This window comes from Mesoplodon bidens (assembly GCF_964165515.1).
Source record: "Mesoplodon bidens genome assembly, chromosome: 17".
Taxonomy (NCBI): Eukaryota; Metazoa; Chordata; class Mammalia; order Artiodactyla; family Ziphiidae; genus Mesoplodon; species Mesoplodon bidens.
The window spans coordinates 62,053,532-62,074,335 of record NC_138174.1 but is presented as its reverse complement, the minus strand read 5'-3'; the positions used below and the strand labels follow the sequence as shown (position 1 = coordinate 62,074,335).

The 20,804-nt window shown below is 38.1% G+C and overlaps 1 protein-coding gene across 1 annotated transcript in view; it reads right to left on the bottom strand.

The window, feature by feature from the left end:
* Window positions 1-20,804, bottom strand: part of GPC6 (glypican 6) — a 1,092,604-nt gene that overhangs the window by 526,531 nt on the left and 545,269 nt on the right. The window contains exon 3 of the mRNA XM_081214889.1: window positions 19,188-19,579. Within this exon, the coding sequence (XP_081071015.1) occupies window positions 19,188-19,579 (392 nt within the window). The remainder of the gene's footprint in view (window positions 1-19,187; window positions 19,580-20,804) is intronic.

Here is a 20,804-nt window from a genome sequence, read left to right as displayed (position 1 = left end):
CATTAGGAAGGACTGATGACATTTATTTTAGAAATACTGGGCCATGACTCAGTAAGTGTGGGGATTTTTCCAGTAGAAATTGTGAAATTATTTGGAATACTTATTTTGGCTTTAATTATGTAATTGTCTAGAACAAAAATCTTAAAGATGTTTTGAAGGGTGTGTAAAGAAAAGACTAGGAGTGAGATGTCTCACTGAACATTAATTTTTTTTAATTAATTTATTTATTTATTTTTGGCTGCATTGAGTCTTCGTTGCTATGTGCAGACTTTCTCTAGTTGTGCCGAACGGGGGCTGCTCTTCGTTGTGGTGCGTGGGCTTCTCATTGTGGTGGCTTCTCTTGTTGCGGAGCACGGGCTCTAGGCATATGGGCTTCAGTAGTTGCGGCACGCGGGCTCAGTAGTTGTGGCTCACGGGCTCTAGAGCGCAGGCTCAGTAGTTGTGGCGCACAGTCTTAGTTGCTCCGCGGCATGTGGAAATCTTCCCAGACCAGGGCTCAAACCCGTGTCCCCTGCATTAGTAGGAGGATTCTTAACCACTGTGCCACCAGGGAAGCCCTCACTGAGCTTTAATTTTTTAAAGATGAAATCCTCTTTTACAAATGGGCCAGTTCTCACTGTTCTTTGCTTAGCAGGTTAGGACATGGGTTTAGTTAAAACTGCCGTGAGATTCAGCCCCTTGTGTACCTTACTTGCAGTGTAGAAAGCACACATTTCCAAAGAGGATTGTGCAGATACTTAAAAACATTAGAAAAGAACAAAAACCTAGATGACCTTCATGTGTTTTTCTTTGTTTGTAGAAGTCCATTGCAGTGCATAATGACAACAGGGCACAGAGAAGGAAAGCTTATTCCTCAAAGCAGATAGAGCATCCCATAATTAGGACCACCATATTCATAACATGACAAGTTTTAAAAGTGATATTGCCCTAGTAGGTTTTTATACTTGGCTACTTTGGAATATATTTTATTTGTTCCATTTTTCCATAAAACATTAATACCATCTAATAGTTTTAATTATGAGAATCCACTTTCATGTAGCAAACACATTTTTTTAATCTTTCTATGTCATGTAACCATTCTTCATGGCCACTTCTCATCATCCCCGCTCTGCAGATGAGATAACAGAAGCTCAGTAACTCAGAAAATTTTACCGGCTAACGTGTCGCAGAGGAATAACATCTCTTACTCATTCCCGACTCTACACACAAAACTCAAATGCTAGTGTAGTTTGATGTATTAAAATCACCTGCATATTGATTTAACAAACAGTAGAGTAAATACAAACATCATGCCATTATGCAACTTTATTATACAATTAAAATTTAAATATCATTCTTCTAAGTTAGCAAAAGAATCATCCAATCTTCCTGAGATATCCTGGAAAAGTTAAAGTCAGTGGAAACTTTTGCATAAAAGAAGCAAAAGATTTTCCTAAGAGTATTTACTTCCCTTTACTCCAGAGAGCTTGAAAACTTCTTTCTTGAACACTCCCAGCTGACTTCACTTAGGATCACTTTTCAGCCTAACTTCCTCCTGACTGTTAGATGGCACTGTGCCCTCTAACAAGGTGTTATGCCAATTTTTCTAGGACACACCTGCCAATCAAGTGTGGGGTTTAACAGAGAACAGTGAAAATGCCATCTCTCCAGCAGGGCACCCATTATCTTTGGCAGTAATACACATTAACACCAAATATATCTTGAATGCCAAAATTAAAATTATGAGTTGTGGAAGAACATGCAGCATAGTAGATGTAGGTGCTTGAATCTGCCCAATGGAGAGGTTCAGTTCTAGAAGGCCCATGGAAACTCATCAAGCACTCAGGTGTCCTGCTGCTCAACAGTGTCTTTGGAATTTGACGTGATTTATGAAAAGAGCAAAAAACTAGCATTGTAAGAATAAACTGTCACCCCCAAATGAGAGATGAGCCCAATCACAAGAGTGACAACCAGAAGTAGTAGATAAATTCCAAAGCCACATTCAAAACCACTAAGGGGCATGCTAAACAAGGCATGGCCTAAAACTTTCCAATGAATTGCTAGTGAATTACTTGACCATCTTTTCCCCACATAGATCTAATCATCCAGATGTGCAGTCCTGAGTACATATCTTAGTTCCTAGGTCATACATCTATGGCCACTTTTGGAATTTCACTCCCAGTAAAGCATTTCGTCTAGTCTCTCCCACTCATTTCACCCAGGAGGAAAGAAATGAAGTAATTCAGACAACTAAGTAGGGTCGAAGTAAGAATTCAATTCCAGCTATGTCCTATTCTTGCTCTAGTGAGCTCTGGATTACATCAAGTTTCTCCTCTCTTTACTTTCCCCCCTATTTTATTCATATTATGTTTATGGTATGACATGTATTCATATTAGATACATATATAGTAACATGCAATAAAATGTTCCTAGTAATAGTTACATATACTTTATGCCTAATCGATATATATATATATATATATATATATATATATACTAATTATTTGTGCAGTTTTATTTTCTCAATAATTAAACACTGAATTTTCGTATCTCTATTAAAATGTATGCCCCTATTGTCATTCCATCCATGACTGGCAAAATAAAATGCTCGAAGGCCTTTTATAAAAGGCTCTAGAGGTCTCCAAGGAATGGGCTTGTATCAGTGAACACTTCCATTCTTATACCCACCCATACCTCTAATTAGCACACTTATTGGCCTCTACTATTTATCTGTCTGGTACCCATTCTGGAATGGGAGTTCTTTTAGGGCAAAGCTAGGTCTTAGTCATCATTGTACCCATTGCACTGGCCAAAGAGTTAGTGCTCAATAAATGTTTGCTGAATGAACAGATGAATACATGCATGAGCTGGTACCTCCCATGGATTGCTAAAACAACCCTGGGCTAACCCTACTGATTGTCTTTTTCATGCCTGGTTTGTTTTCAAAGATTTCTCATAAGAACGAAAACATGTGAATAAGACCTTTCTTTCAATCGTTCATTCATGACAACAGCATTTTTTTACACATGGGCATGAACGATTAAGGCCTCTCAGAGGAAATTATTTTAATTACAGAAATCAGAACAGCTTAATTGTAAATGTGCAGTGTGAGCACTTTACAAAAGAGATTAGTGGATTTTCCCTTTATTTCTTTCCTTTCTCTTTAGTAATTCTTATAACTCACAGGAAGACATATTCCCAGGATTTCAGCATGCTGGCACATCTTTCGCTTCAACTTAACCACTTTTAAGGAAATCTGCAATGTTGATACTTAAAGACTATGAAACCACACTTCTCTCCACCAATAATTCACTGAACTAAATTGCGATCATGGTGTCAGTACACTTCTGGATAGGTGAGTTCTAAGACATAAAGGGAAAATATGAGCAAAATGATAGTTGCTCCAGTAACTATGGAAACAGTAGAGATATCTATATCTACATATAGCTAGATGATATAGATATTTTGGCAATCTGGAATACACATGAAGATTCGTTGCTCTTCCACAGACCTCAAGGTACTACATCATTTAGGCGATAGCTAAGGGAATGCATGGCTTCTCAGCCTATATTCAGTCATTAATATTTCAGCTGTCTACAATGTCTTTCCACCTGGATGTCCCAACAAGCATAAAAAGGACCTATAGTTCTGTTGGGTAACCACATGCACTGAGTATTTAAGTTTATTTGGGGGGGGCGTGGCAGAATTCTAGAAGGACCTACATAGTACATCCTTTTCTAAAACAATCAGAAATTCAGGGCAGTATTTACAATAAAGTGGGAGATGTTATGACATAAGAATATTACCCCTTCCAACTATGATAAGACTTAGAGAAGGGAAAAGAGTAATATAACAGCAGTAATACCTGTACTCAGCATCTACCATACCCAAATTGCAGTAGTGCTTGCTCTAAGGAGCATTAAAGATGGAAGGCATGTTCCTTTTTTTGATAAGTTATAATATTCAGGTTGACAAGGCTCACGGCACAGGAAAATGTCATGGAAACTTTGAAGCAACATATGTAGAACTCTACACAGAACATGGCAAAAGCTTAGAATAGAGGTTCTGAAAAGAAGCGCGTAAAAGAAAAAACAACTGATATGGATGAAGGGAGTTTCCTGGGGATACTAGAAGTAGCAATGAGTAGGTCTTAGCAAGTTTTGAATGAAATAAGGGAGCTAATTTGATGGGAAGGGGAGAGGAAGGCATGACGAGTAAGGAAAATGGCAGAGAAACTGTCACCCAAACCTTCATGTGGGGCAAGGCTTGAATACATTTGCTCAAACAAATTGAGTTGGGACTAATGATACAGGGCAGCAAGTTGAATGAGAGACTGAAGACAGATCAGGATCTGGCAGTCAAGTCTACACTTAGAGAGCTAAGCACTTAGTAAACATTCCAGGTTATTGGAGAAATTGACAATTACTGCTGGGATTTATGAACAGGAGAGTGACTTAATCAAAATGGCGCTGATGAAATGTTCTTAGGATTCCCAAAAGAAGGGATGGAGCCTAAAGTCTGGGGAAGTTGCCTTGAGTGGGCAATAGCCTACACTTGATGTGATTGGAGTTCAGATTTTAGCAGAAACTGAGGCAATGGAAAGGGAGAAACACAAACAGGAAGCAACGCAGAAAGAAAATGACCTACAATGAGGCTACAGAGTTCTGCTCCAAATTATTAAGCTCAGTTTTAAATACTTAGTTTGTAGGATCACTGAGTATCGAAAAAGAAATGCAACTATAGATGTTGGAATGAAGACCAGGAATTTGAGGCTGCAGAGAGACAAGTCTTCCAGGAACTTTCTCTCCACTAGAAATACTCTGACATACTTGTACCCTTTCGAATAGATTTGTGACTCAGCAGTGAAAAGTCGAGAGAAAATGATATTGTGTAGCTAAAATTATAGGATGCTGACATTAAATTGCCTGTCCCCTGAAACTGAGTCAAAGTTATGCTCAGAAAACTGCTAACCTAATATTCTGGGCTCTCTTGAGAAAAATGATTTTAAATCTCACAATAAATCAGTTTATATACCTTAAATTAATTTAATGAATAGAATTATAAAGCAAGTCAAAGTCAGCTCTCTAGCACTACGGTATGATGAGCCTGGATCCAGAACACGGTGGCTGCCACAGAGCCAGTTGCCTGTGCCAGGTTGATCTGAGTCTCTGTATCACAAACAAACCATTAACAAATCACAGTTTGTAGCATGGCATGGTGAGGAAAGTATCAATTACATAATAGGAATTATTGAGTTGGATCCGATCCCTCTCTTGATAAGCTCTTCCCTGACAGTGACAGACCATTTGGGAGGATGACTGCCAACTCTGTCAACCCCTAGTACATCACTTTGTGCACCCAGATAGTAATTGACTAAAATTGTAATTTCCCAGTTAATTAAAAAAAGAAACTATGCCCTAAAATGTTTTTATGAGAAATCTACGAGAACCAATATTTCAGGGGCTTTCACCTGAAAAGTACCTTCTTTATCAAGCCACCCCCCCAAAAAAGTGTGGAAGTCCCCTCAAATCTATCTGAACACCAATTAGTCATGTGGTTTTGAGTCATTTAATCCAGTGATGGGTCACCTTTATGAGCATTAAGTCTCCTTTGCAAGAATTAAATATCTCAGAGAGCTCCCTGTAATAATAGTTGGGCATTTATTTCTTTTGTTTACTACTGATGCTGACACCCATAGATGCTTGCCACCTCCTGCATTAATTAGTCTCCTCCACCTCCCCAGGGCAGATTGAAAACCGCAGAATAATTCATGCATGATGACTGACAATCTTCTGGTGCGCATTACACTTTGGGGCCACGGCAGTACCACATACAGAGCCAGCCTTTGAGGGACTGAGAACAAATCTCTCAATAAAATGTCTTTGTTATTTATGTCAGAGTTCCAGTCAGGGCCCAAAATGCATTATGAAAAGACAGAATCTTTCTCTATTTTCCTCATAACCAGAGGAGCTGTATGAATAATCAACCACAAGGGTTTAGACTTCCTGGTGTGAATTCCTAACATTCTTTGCTTTAAATAGGAGGATGATGCATTAAAACTATACATCTGAATTGTCGCATACATCAGCCACTAGCCTGGCATTTGAAATATGACTAGTCTCAAACTGAGATCTGCTATAAGTATAAAATGCATACCAAAATTTGGACTTAACACAAAAAATTAAACTATCTCATTAATAATTTTTGTATTGATTATAAATTTACATGAACATATTTTGGATATACTGAGTTAAACATTTATTGTTAAAATTGGTTTCACCTGTTTCTTTTTACCGTAATGTGCTTACAGAAGATTCTGAACTTGATTTCCATCCTATTCCTACTGGCCAGCACTGCCATAGACCAAGGAGTTTTATACCGGGTTGCTGTATTCAGAAAAAAGCCTCAACACTGGGAGAGGCAGTGTGGATTTACAGCATAGGTATCTTGTCATTCAATCCCAAGTTCCTTATCTAATAAATGCAATGCAATAACCATACCTATCTCACGGGTTTAACGCAAGGATTAAATGCCAGTGTGTGAAAAGTACTTACTACAGGGCTGGCAAGCACTCAATAACCGTTAGATTCCATTTACATTAGACAGGAAGTGAATTTGATAATGGTGATGATGTTATGATGACACTGATCAGAAAAATTCTAGGCCTGTGCTTGCTAAGATCCATTTCAGCAGGAGTAAACTTCTAGCTGTGTATACGATAAGAACGTTCTTGAAGACTTTAAAGGAGAGGATTCTTTTCTGATTCCCAACATCAGGAATAGCAGGGGTTTTTTTAGTGGCTGGTTTGCTTTTATTTGATTAAAGAATAAAGTTTAGCTCATAGTGATGGCTAATAGAAAGCTTAGAAGAAGGTTTGCAAATTCAAATGCTACAGAGTCAATAACCATGGGTGAAGTTAATTGTCTGTATTTTTGAATCATAGTTACTAGTTGAATATTAGTTAGAATATTTTATACTTCCAAAAAAATAAAATAAGCTTCCTACTATTTTTTTCTGAAACAAGACCCTACCCATCTTTCACTTATTTTGCTTTCAGTAAAGACATAGGTACAGGGCTTCCCTGGTGGCGCAGTGGTTGAGAATCCAACTGCCAATGCAGGGGACACGGGTCCGAGCCCTGGTCCAGGAAGATACCACATGCTGTGGAGCAACAAAGCCCATGAGCCACAACTACTGGGCCTGTGCTCTAGAGCCCGCGAGCCACAACTACTGAGCCTGCGCACCACAACTACTGAAGCCCACGTGCCTAGAGCCCGTGCTCCGCAACAAGAGAAGCCACCGCAATGAGAAGCCTGTGCACCGCAACCAAGAGTAGCCCCTGCTCGCCACAACTAGAGAAAGCCCGCACGCAACAGTGAATACCCAACACAGCCAAAAATAAATAAATAAATTTATAAAAACAAGACAAAACAAAAAAACAGAAAAAAAACGACATAGGTACAGAGAAACATTTCTCTGTTGTCAGAAAAAGGGCCAAACATTGTGATAGATGGTAGCCCATGCTGACTTCAGAATCAGGCCAACCTAACCACAGGAGTGACCAGACCCAAGTCAGACCACAACACGGATTCCCCAGCTACAACAAATTCCGTGTAAATATTCTTTAGCGCCAGCTGATTTTGCCATGCAGAACACAGGCCCAGGTTGGTCATATCTTCAGAAATTGCAGCAATCTGCAATTTACGTCAATCTTCCCTGTTTTAAAACATTCAAACTCTTAAAGAAGTTGTGCCGAGATTTTCCTGGCGGTCCAGTGGTTAGGACTCTGTGCTTTCACTGCTGAGGGCCCTGGTTCAATCCCTGGTTGGGGAACTAAGAGCCCATAAACCGCAAAGCATGGCAAAAAAAAAGTAAAAATAAAAAAAGGTGTGCCCAGATGAACATGTCTGTGAGCCAGTTTGCAGTCTGCCTTCGATGGTGACTTTTGGCCCAATGGGAAGTATTAGTCAGGGAGTTCTAATAAATGTTTTTCTATCAGCCTCTTTCCTACCTCTACCTTATGTCTACACCTTTGTTCCCTCAAAAAAGTTGCTTCTAATTCTTGTAACTGTCTGGAGTATGTATAAATCAACCAAGAAATTTCAATAGTGATAAGGGAGTCGCAAAACTCCCAAGTAGGCTGGCATTGAGAGTGCAGAGTGAGTTAAACACCCATGTGTGCACACATGTAAACTACAGTTGTTTCCTTCTCTTAGAAAGAATGTCCAGGGAATGACTACTGTGAAAGATGCCCAGATATACTGGCAGCAAGCAAATCCTTTAGATTGTAAAATAAATCTTTAAAAGTAAGATTTTTTTTAATAGAAATGCTATTGAGGTGGGAAAATAACTTACTTTAAAGTGAAAAAAGTAGGATCCAGTATTAAGTATCCCCCATGATTTAGCAATACATAAGATAAAAGTATATTAGAGCTACAAAAACACTAGAAATGCAAACTTTTGACACTGGTTATCTCTCGGTAGTGGGAATTTAGGATTATTTTGCTTTCGTCTTTGTATTCTTCTGCATTCTCCACATTTTATTTATTTATTTTCTTTTTGGATGAGCACATATTGATTTTATAGTCAGAAAAAAACATGTGAAAATACTATTTTTCTGACCACCAACAAAAAGTAAATATCCAGGTGATTTAAGCTAGAGTGACAGTTTTATTTGAACCGTCTTGGTGATTTGAAGGGACAAAAATGCTCATTTGGCTTGAGTGATTTACAAGATTATCTCATTTCCCCAATTCCCTTTTTCTCATAATCACAAAACAAGTGATGAACTATAAATTGATCAGGAGGGAGACCCTGGATAGCTGAGAGTCAAAGGCTTTATCATTTATTAAACAATTGGTGTATCAGACTTTCTACAGAAAACCCTATCATGTTCACACTTTAAAAAAAGAAGAGAAATAAGAGAGACTTTCAATCTGTATTCTATCTGCTATCCCAGCCAAAATGCCAGGGTACTTTTTTTTTCTCCACTCCAAAATAGATATTTCTCATTCCTTATGGAAATACTGACATAAATATTTTATACAGTTATCTTCTGCCTACAAATGCTGCAGGATACCATAAGGTTCGTCTTTTCAATAAAACACTTTATTGCAAGCACAGTTGGATTCTCTTTGGCCCAGTCTTTAACTTGAGCAACAGAACTCTAAGAGGAAAGGACTTCCGCAGAGAGCTTGGTTTCTACTAATTTTTAAAGCAGTATCAAATCCTATATTTCTGACTAAATGTAGCCCACTTTCATTGAAAAACAGTGAAATAAATGTTGCCTTGCCTTTAGAAGTATATTTAGCAAGAGAATGTGTTTTTAGAAAGCTAAGAGCAAACGAGGAACGTTTTAACACCCATTCTTTATAAACGGACATATTTCTTTATGGAGAAACTCATATTTATACCTACTATGAGAATGATATGCAGAATAATAATGTTTCCATAATGACTATATTTATGAAAGTTTAAAATGTTGAATGGATGACCTTCTTTGATTGCCGAAATCCTCTACAAAATGAACACAGGATAGTTTGCCTTACTGACTTCTTAAGACATTATGAACTGAAGAGGATTACATTTCCATACAAAATCTTGCTATCTGCTGAGTATTAAATATGACAGTGGCACTTTTGACATGCAGCATATTCCTGCAAGGATGAAAATGAATTTCTAAAAATCTGTTTATGCCAGCCACTTAAGTGTCAGCTCACGTTAACTTGGGGCATCTACAGTTTTACTCACCTCTAAAGGTCAAAGCCACAATTATCCTATTACTGACACTCTAAACTGTCCATTTTCACTCTTGGTTATCCAATTTAGGTACAGGAAAATGTAGAGTTTCAATATTGGGATGAAGACTATTTTCTAGGTGTCTGGGATTGATCCATTGTGTCTGCACTATCACTCATCAAGACGGAGAGGTATAAGGCATACACATGAAGGGGAATAACCCTTGCTTGTCATCAAGAAGATAACAATGGAGACAATCTATGGTATGTAATAACGTACCCCCAGTCTTTCTTACAGTCAAATATCAGTATGACCTATTACCTCAATTAAAAAAAAAACCCCAACATGTCATACTCTCTACATAAGTCCTGCTCCTCCCTGTCAGCACTATTAATGCAATATATCTGTCAAGCTTTATTAAAATTATTTTTGATGTGTATCTTGGCTCATAAACCTCCTCAGTGCCTGATATTGCCTCAGGGAATGTCCTTGTAACATTGAATCTCTGAAGATGGGACAATAAAAGAAAAATCCTCCAAACCTTCAAGTTCAGCTATGATATCACACAGCCTGCAACATCTCCTGTCAGCACTCTGAACGTGCTTTTGCATGTGAAAGTAATGACAGCAAGACTATTGTTCAAACCTTGTTTCACAGAACCTTCTGGTAGAAAAAGCATACATGCATTCAGAGATAATTATCCAAGAACAGAGTCAGCACTGACATTGGGATAAACTGTTAGGTCCGTTTTTCTTTATGAAGCCATTTTAGAAGCAGCATTCTTTTTTATTTGTGTTGTACCTTAATTGGTACATTTCACCCGTGGATGTTCCCTATTAGTAACGAAGACGTCTGCTTGTCACCCACGTCTTCCGTGGCCCCAGAGGAATTCTTGTACTTGCAGGGCACAGGCAAACAGCAGACATGCCAATCAAAGTGGATTTATGAGAGCCCATCATGGTTGGAAACGTAGAGACCGCACCCCAGGGGAAGAAAGTTACGGCAGGGAGGCACAAAGAGGGGTAAAGGGAGGCTGAATACAGAAGGAAAAAGCTCAAACACACCAACAGAATCAATCAATATATGTTCACTATTTTCCTATCCTTAGCACTGTTCTGGAATAGTACATTTCAAACTATCTGTTTGAGGCTCAAAGGATCTGGACAGGCTTTGGCTAGCTGTTTGATTTTTCCCAGGATGTCACGACCTGATATCTAATCCTCAAGAGCATAACCAAGATGCACCTCACACCAAGGAGACATACCGTGCAAGTTCAACAACATTTAAGAAGAGTCAACTGGTGGGGTCTTGGATGTTGGGGCAACGTGAAATTGCTATCAAGATTTTTTTAAATGCCTTCAATTTTTGTACTTGTTGCAGAACCATAACAGTCTGCTCATGGATGGGCTCCAGTCCATGGACCATGCTTTGTTCAGCCTGTTCTAGAAAGTAGAGGGGCAGAAGAGTTAATGTCTCAACCAATTAAAACCACTCTAGTCAAGCTGCACTTGCTAAAGTTAGTAGCATCCTTACGGCCAAATCAAAGGTCTATTTTCTCTGCCCCTCCCATTTGACTATCTATGACATTTGATGCTGTTGATTAACCTATTTCTTGAGTGCCTCTCTCCCTCTACTTTCAGGACAATATGCTTTGGGTCATTTGTCTTCCTTTATTGTATCCTCTTTAAATATTTATACTCCCTGATGTTTCATCTGATCCCTTCTCTATTTTCTCCAGCTAAATATTACTGTCCTTTGCCAACAAACATTTCTGTGTCGGTGCTTCTCAAACCAGTCAGCAGGCAGACAACTGTTACTAAATGGGAACAAGCAGCGTGCCAGGAAATGTGCTTGATGCTGGGGAAACAATCTGAGAAGACACACCATATTTATACCCTGCCTGTTTGTTCCTTTTTTTCTCCAGATGCATGCTCCACTCCGCTCCACCTGCTTGGACTCAGGTCTCATCACCACTCACCTGGGCAATTACAATGGTTTCCATCCCTGCACCCACCATCAGTTTCCCCCTCTCCAGTTTATCATCTCCATGAATGATCTTTCACAAGTAAAAATCTGACCACATATTTGTCTTTTGAAAAATCTTAGCTATCACCTCTTGGCCTATGCAGTGTCCTTCAAATTCCTTAGCTTGAAATATAAAGCTCAAATAATACGATCCAGATCTACCTCCTGGCCTCATCTCCACAAAAACAGGACCTTCCGTGGCTCATGCCTTTGAACTGGCTGGGTCCCTGGCACGAAAGCCCTAGATCTTTTCTTCTTCTGTAAGACCCTATTCATTCTGTAAGTCCAAGTCTGACTATAACCTACTCTAAGGTGCCTTTTCCAATTTCCCAAGGCAAAGGGAAGCACGCATTTCTCTTGATTCACATAGCATTTTACCCACACCTCTATCTTCATCCTGATCCTTTGTGCCGCACTGAAACTTTTACACCTCTATCTCTTTTGGATAGACTGTGGTTTCCTCAAGGACAATGCTGTTCATTGTTATTTCCTGTTTCTTACAGAACAATGCCCAGCGAATAGCAGGTACTCAGCACGTTTGCCTCTCAAACATAGTGGAATGCTTTTAAGCAAAGAAAGACAGACATCATATGGTATTACTTATATGTAGAATCTAAAAAAAATGATAAAAATTAACTTATTTACAAAACAAATAGACTCACAGACATAGAAAACAAACATGGTTACCAAAGGGGATAGTGGGGGGGTGATAAATTAGGAGTTTGGCATTAATATATGCACACTCCTATATATAAAATAGGTAAACAACAAAGACCTACTGTATAGTACAGGAAACTTTACTTAATATCGTAATAAGCTATAATGGAAAAGAATCTGAAAAAGAATATATATGCATGTATGTATAACTGAATCACTTTGCTGTACACTTGAAACTAACACAACATTGCAAATTGACTATACTTCAATAAAAAAAAGAAAGGTTACTTTTTAATTATGTAGGCAAAATAGACAAGCACAAAATCATTAGTGAAATAGGCAGTTTTTATTCAAGGGTTCCTTTAGGTTTTCCAGTCTTATCTCTGCCTGTTCACTGTCTTGCACTTCATGCCTCAGGAATACCACACGCTTGCAGCTCCCTGCACACATCTGTGGTTTCACACTGTGCTTCTGCTGAGTTGTTGCCTCTGTCTGAAGCACCCTCCCCGATGCCAGGTGCCCTCGTCATCTGTCCCAATGCCCAGGCATCCTTCAACATGTCATTCAGCATCTACATCCCTGAAAGTTTCCCTGCACTCCAAGGTTAAGTAGGTGCCTCTCCCCTCTGTTCCCAAAACATCTATTGCAGAATGCTCACATTAGATACTGACATTATTTGTTTCTGTCTCTCTCCCAATTAGTACTTGAAAGTACTTTAATTTGCTTAGTCTTTGTATATTAAGAACTTATCAACAGTCCTTGATGTATAAAACACACGGAACTAATGCTTATTGATGAGGCATGAGCTAAATTGCCACAATGGCTCCACTTTTACAAGAATCCACATTTGGATCAAATGACTGTTGAGCTATTCTAACCACCCATCTTGGACTGTAGAGGAGAGAAAGATTACACCTGTTAGGTATGTTCATAACTGTGGTTCCCAAACTTGTGCCAGCTATGTTACATTGACATACCCCTTACGTTCTCCTTTCATTATGAATAAAACTTCAAACCTAGATTCAATGGGGAGAAATGTACTCATTTTAATGGAATTCCAAAAGATAGTATAATTTTAAATAAAATAGCCTAACAGGCATAGGTTATTAGAAACAGACACAAGCTACAAAAAGACAAAAAAGAAAAGATACACAAATAGCTTTTAATGCACTGGAAATAAATGGCTTCATTCTCCTCAATTTTCACTCTCTTAACCATTTTCCAAAATTAAACACCAAAGCTAGGCATTCTGCAAGAGAACTTAAAATTAGTAAGAAAGATTTCATTCATTGTTTTAATCAAAGTAACCAAACTGTTTTCATCAAAATGGGACCTCATCTCTTAGTTCCCTGGAGTCCTCTTTAGAACACCGTATGCTACTCTTCAGGGTAGACACTCTTTTCTTCCTCTGAAACCTGGACTTCCTCACACTCTTGTGATTTCCAGTGCTTATCACAGCACCTGGACCAAATTCATACGTTTCCAATGAATTATATTACTAAGCTATTTTTGTTGTTTTGGCCTCTTGTACAAATGTTATGTTGTTACTATTTTTTATCATGATATTATTTATTGAATAACAGCAAAGTGCTTTCTAAATATAATATAATGCCCACATCATCATCATAAAACAGCAAGCATATATTATTTATGCTGACTTAAAAGCTGTAAACATAGAAGTATTATTGATAATTTCAAAAGGTTTACCTATTCTTCCTAACATTGTATGTTAGCGAACTAACCTACACTGGATAATCATCAATGACAGAAGAGAATACACTGACCACAAAAGAAATAAAAAAAGCTTTCATTCACCTAAGGCCTCTTCATGGTCTTTCTCATTTCTGGATGACTCTTAAAAAAATTAACCCCAATCAAAAGATCACCACACACACACACAAAAAAAAAAGATCACCACAGAAGGAGCAAAACAAATCGTTCAGGTGATGGGTACAACAGGTGGTCTTACTTTGTATCTTAAATTCTATCTCAGAAGCAAACAGCTAAATAGAATACCATTTCCCTTGTAAACTATATCCATGGCAAATTCTTCAGAATGGTTTTCCATTTTGATCAGAGAGTGTTCTGAGTGGATGTATTTCATAGGCTTAATTTCATCAAATTTGATGATAAATTTCTTCAGCCTCATAATCTATCAACTACATTTATTGAAAATTGGCTCTCTGCTTATTGCTTTCTAGGCACACATTGTTAATGCAAGACTGTTTACTCAGCTGGATGGACCAGTTAAGAGGCTCTCCATGCAAAGATACTATTATGGGTAGCAGACATAGGCAGGTGACTGTTGATAAAAATATTCTGGTCTTACTAAAGCCAGACATTCTTTTCAAAGTCACGACCCACAAGGCAGAAATAATTTAGATAAGAAAATAGACAGAAAATAGTTAGATAGACAGATAGATAGATACATAGATAGAGATAAATGACAGTATTTGGCAATAGTCCAAGTCCTACGGATTCCAATTCCATTACCTACCTAATTTGTCTGCAATGAATCCATGAAATGATTTTCATAGTTGAAGTGGTTGCTACTGACACAATTTACAGATTTTCCTCATAGAAGTCACTTTTATTAAAGCAAAAAGATATGAAAGTCATGTCTTCTTTGTTTAAATGGAATCAAGATGGACCAGTGAAGACACTAAAGTCACTTGCCTTCATGATGAAACAGGGAAGCTCAGTCTAAGCAGACAACTGTTACTACCTCTACTCAGCCTTCTTTCTGTTCTTCACAGTGCTAGGCAAGCCTCAGAGGGACTGCTGGCACCCAAGTTCCCATTCACGAATGGGTGTATATAGGGGGATAAAGGCGGTGCTTTAAAAAAGGGACCATGCTCCGCCTGCCGATGCAGGGGATACGGGTTCGTGCCCCGATCTGGGAGGATCCCATATGCCGCGGAGCGGCTGGGCCCGTGAGCCATGGCCGCTGGGCCTGCGCATCCGGAGCCTGTGCTCCGCAACGGGAGAGGCCACAACAGTGAGAGGCCCGCATACCGCAAAAAGAAAAAAAAAAAAAAAAAAAAAAAAAAAAAAAAAAAAAGGGACCATGCTAAAGAAAATAGCCCGGATCCTTTCTCTCAAGACCACTATATAATCAAAATGTGCTTTTATGTTCATTTTAGAGCTTTGTCTCCCATGCCTACTTGGTATCATTTAGCACAGGATGGAACATGGAAAGTGAATGGTCAAATCCACAAACAGCAGTAAGTCTGATAAACCACTGAGGCTAGCTCAGGGACTTGATCATATCTACAGAGATGGAAAGAATCATAGATGAACAATGGTGAAGTCTCTCCCATTTTAATCTCTTTCATTAAAAAAAATCTTAAACCTGCGCACACACACACAGCACAGAGCTTAAGAAACAGTACGTTATTGATAACTGTGGAAACCTCTGAGCATCCCTCCTTTACAATACCTCCAAAAACCTAATCCTTAGAGGTAATTACCATCTGATGTTTGTGTTTATCATTTTAAAGTTTTCTTCAGAGTTTTACCACATATATTGTATTTTAATTCCTAAATGATGTATTGCTTAGTTTTACATGTTTAAACTTTATATAAATGGTATATATTCTTTGGTGATTTTATTTATTTATTTTATCTCAAAATGAGATGTCTGCAATTGATTCATCCATACCTGTGGCTAGAGTTCACTTAGTTTCAACGCTCCATAGGATTTCATGGTGTGAAGAGATCACCATTTATGCAGATGGGACATTTGTGATATTTCTACTTTTTATGTTATTGTAAAAAGGCTGCTATGAATCCTACACATATATTTGTACACATGTGAAACAGTATGTCCAGGGGTAGAGTTGCAGTTTTAAGATATGCATGTATTCAATAGCACTGGTATTTTCAAATAGTTATTTAAAATTAACTTGCTCCATCCAAAGCCTGGAAAAAGACAATGTTCGTAACTGAGATGGCAAGGGTAAGTTTTAAAAATAGTTATGTTGACGTTGACAAATGAGTCCTCCATTTTTCTGGTAAGGAAATTCCCCAAACGCTGTGTCAAAACATCTGTGTCAAACTGCTGTGTTTTGCCAACGAGCTAAATTTTCCCATCAAAACAGTTAATTAGAAGCTATTAATGATGCCTTCCTAAATTTAAGAAGCCACTGTAACAGAAGAGAGAAACTGAAGGAAAAAAATACCCCCCAAGCCAAGGTGCAGGAGATAAGGTAGTTTGTGGATCGCTATTTGGGAATTTTGCCTTGAATTCCTTAACTCTTCTGCAATCATTTCACAAACTCTAACTCACTCAGTTAACAGACAACAGGGAAACTTCTGATATATGAAGGGCTAAACGTCAAACACAATTCTTGCTTCTCCTCTTAATATAGTTAGTCTTGTAATATTTTATTCTTATCACAGAGAACGGTTTGGGTGCTGTAAGTCATCATCATAAGCACCCAAATGGTACTAGCAGGTCTGTATCTGATTTAGTCAGCTACAGACCATCTGGTAATCATTAGGTGAGAAAGTTCACTGATAAAATACTTAAATCCCTGAGCCATAAATTATTTGAGAAAAAATTGCTTAGCTTCTTTTAAACCAAGGCTATATATCCACATCCATCTCTCTCTTTCTCTCTCCATCCATCCATCCAACCATCCATCCAACCATCCATCCATCCATCTACCCACTAGAAGGCAGTGACCAGATGTCAGCATGGGATTTATGATTTGAGTAGATTAGGGCTAATGAAACTCAGGTCAGAAAAGCTAATATCTGCATAGGACAGTAAACATTCATAGTTACATGACCACAAACTACATTGCAAACCCACAGCAGCTGTTCTGCAAATGAATGTTGGTCATGAAGAAATCAAGGGAAGAAAGATCTCAGGGCTGCTGAGTATATCTCTCCTCACATCTGGAAAACAACTAAAGGTCATACTCTACTGATGGTTGGTCCATGATATCAACCTTTACCATGAAGGTGGACACATTAGATTTTGGCACACAAAGACCTCAGAATAAGACAGTCAGGGAATGACAAAGGGGAGGTGCCATTTCCAGGCTGCTGTTAATGCCATCCTCTGAGAAACAGGAGAGACAGTCAGGCAGTCAGCAGCAACCTCTCCTCTGGCTTTTTAGATGCTTTGATAGAAAATATTCTCTTACCTCACTGAGACCTCCCCAGACCAAAATATATGTATCTAATCATTATTCACACTCAGGCAGACTCTAAATAAACAGTCAGGAATATTGCATATATTAATCCATGCCTTGAATTTCTTACCTCACATTTCTCATTCTTCAATAAAAGCAAAGACTTCAATTTGAAGTCACTGTGACTAAACTTTTTTTTAAAACAAAATCTATCTCTCAAGAATATATGGAATATATATTTATTTCTTATATCTATCTATATTTTACAGACTTTCCCAGATAATCATATTTCCTCTTATTACTCCACCTGGCCAACCCCTTATTAATCCACTTTTGGGGTTCTATTTCCTTTGGTATCTAGAATGTTGTTGATTTTCAATAAAAAAAAATGTTTTTAACATCAAAGTTATAGGCCCTTTATATTATTAAATCTCTTGTGTTTATCCTCATCAGAGCGTTCTTCTAAATAATCTTTCCATATGCTCAAGTAAACGTTTTAAGAATTGATAATTAAAAAAATGGATTGCTACGAATTTTACAAACAGAGCCATAGAGAAACATTTTTAAGGGTATATACATCTTGATATCAAGATGTAAATATTGAGGAGATTAAAGTGGGGAAAAAAGAAACATGCTAGGATGGTACTAATAGTTATAAAAAATATGTGGCTCTTTGCCACAACCCTGCAGTAAGAAAGTAATATTTAGCAATAATCTTTGTACAAACATGACCTTCTTGGGGTGACATAATACCAGACTTCTCTTATCTATTGTTTTAACTTTACCTCTTAAAGTAACCATCTTTCAGTTTATTTGTTGGACTGCTCTCATAAATGGGCAAGCTCATCTCATAAGAGAAGTTGAATGTCAAGGAAGAATTTAAACGAAGGCATATATCCTCTACACAGGAAACACTCAATGTTTTAAAAACAGCAGTGGAAAAAAAAAAAAAAAACCCTTGCAGTAAAGGTTTAGAGACATCCTCAAGGAAAGGCACAGACGTGTGTTAGTGATTTATCTTTCTCATAAGCCCAACGCAATACACGGCATTGAATTGCAAAGATAATGGATAACAAAAAGAATTCTCTGCCAGATTCTACACTTCGTATTCATTAGTCCTCCCTAATCCAGTTCTACAGGTGTCAGCTCTTCTTTTACTGGTAAGGAATTCGGCCACTTTGACAAGGGTGATGAAGAAGAAGAAATGCCAGGTGCTGGTGTTTGGAGCAACAACTTGTCTCCACTTGCCAGCGCCATAAGACTGTCTCCTTGGGACTTCCTAGAGGATTATAACCTCCGAATGGACCATTTCATGAGTATTTATCATCCTTAAAACTGATCAGAAATGCCAGGTGGTCATGGTTACAAGACACCTGTTTTTGCGCATTTTCTGATAAAAGCTTCTCTGCTGAATTGCTGATAAATATTGACATTATGTTTCAAACCACATGCAATGGCTTGAAATCCTGGCTTCTCTCACACAAAGAATTAAGCTTTAACATTTAGCTGATATCTCTAAGAGCAAGAACCACTGTAAGTGAGAACTTTTACCTTGAATTTCTTTTTTAAACGTTGGTTTTAAAAACAAACAAACAAACAAAAATAAATGAGAAAGGCCAAATAGAAAGACAGTAGATTTTCAATTACCTTGGAAACTCGATTTGCAACTTCTCTGCCCACAGTCAGCCCCTGGACAAATGTCCGAGCAGCAATGAAGGCGCGAGTGACCTGAATTTTCAGCTTCCGGGGAACATCTCCAAATGGCTTCAGCTGGTCTGTGTATTTGCTCACGCACTCCAGGTAGTCCTCGCTGAAGTGATACTGTGGGTTGATCAGCTGAAACATTCGTTCCAGGAGCCGAGCCCAGAAGTCATTGAGCATCTCCTCCAGATTCACATTGCCCCCGGTGTAGTATCTTTTTAGCTCTGTGAAGAGGTCCTGGAACACTTCCGAATTCTGCATGTACAGCATGCCATAGGTCCGTACAAACATATCATTTAGTGACTTCTCTGCATTTTCCAGAAGCTCTCGGAAAAATTCTGCAGATAAAACAAGAAAGCAGTCATAAATTAGCAAGATCTAGGAAGTCCAAGACATCTACTTACCTTAAAAACAACTGCTTCTAATGGTTATTTTCACAGAAAAAAATATATCCTGTGATTAAGGTATCAATGAACTGATAATATTTTAAATGAGATTTGACCTACATCTATGATCTTCTCTGAGTCAAAGAAAACAGATCATGGGATTCTTTCTGAAAGAAAATCCATTAACATTAGGAATTTACCATTTAATACTCCTCCAAAAAGGTTCAATTATATTTCCATTTATTGTTAACTTTAGAAAATCCTATGGTTTCATATTAACTCAAATCAGAATATGTGGCTAAGTATTGTCATTAATATAATAATAAATGCATAAGTGATAAAAACATTTGCTCCAGTCTATTTACAAATCTGTTCTACCACCAAATTCAATTAAATTGCTTTTATTTGGAAAAGTTCATAAATGGGATATTCAAATTAATGTAATATTTGGACTCTGTAGTTGCTATATATAGCAATCAATTATCAGTGTTTAGAGATTCATAATGCAATTAAATGCACTTAATGCCAAGGCTATCATAAACATAATTTAGGCTGCCATAATGCATGAGAAAGTTATGAAGTACCAGGCATTATCATCATATGCTATCACTATCATTTTATAGCACTTGAATAAAATATAGGCATTTGGGCTTTCTGGTTAAGAGGTTCTAAATGAAAAAGAGTCTACCAACAAATGACCTCTTCCATCCTGCAGTAGCACTTGAGTGTTTCTGGGAGTAGTAGTAGGCAAAAATAGGATGGCAAAAACAACATCCCTGGGTACTGGTAGGTCCTTATATTAGTCTCCCTCAAGACACAGTGCATATGTGTATGATACTTACCCATTTGCACAAATGAGCCTGGGTAGAGCAGGCTCAAGTTTTATCCCATTCAGAGAATGTGACTGGGGCTGGGAAAAAGGCTATGGAAAGATCATTCTTCTGAGTCTGCAAATCCAAGTTACCAACAACTGAGTAATTCTGCTTTACCTCCTACAGTTCCCTCTTATTCCCAGAAGCTATGGCCCCTCTCAGTTAAAGCGGGGGAAAAAGCAAGTCCTGGATACCTCAAGGAATCCCAGTAGGAATCAAATAAAAACCTCTTCTTTTTTTCCTGGGGGCTTGCGTGATTCTTTTCCTGAGATGCAGAAGAGAAAAAGCAATGACTCTCTCTATGA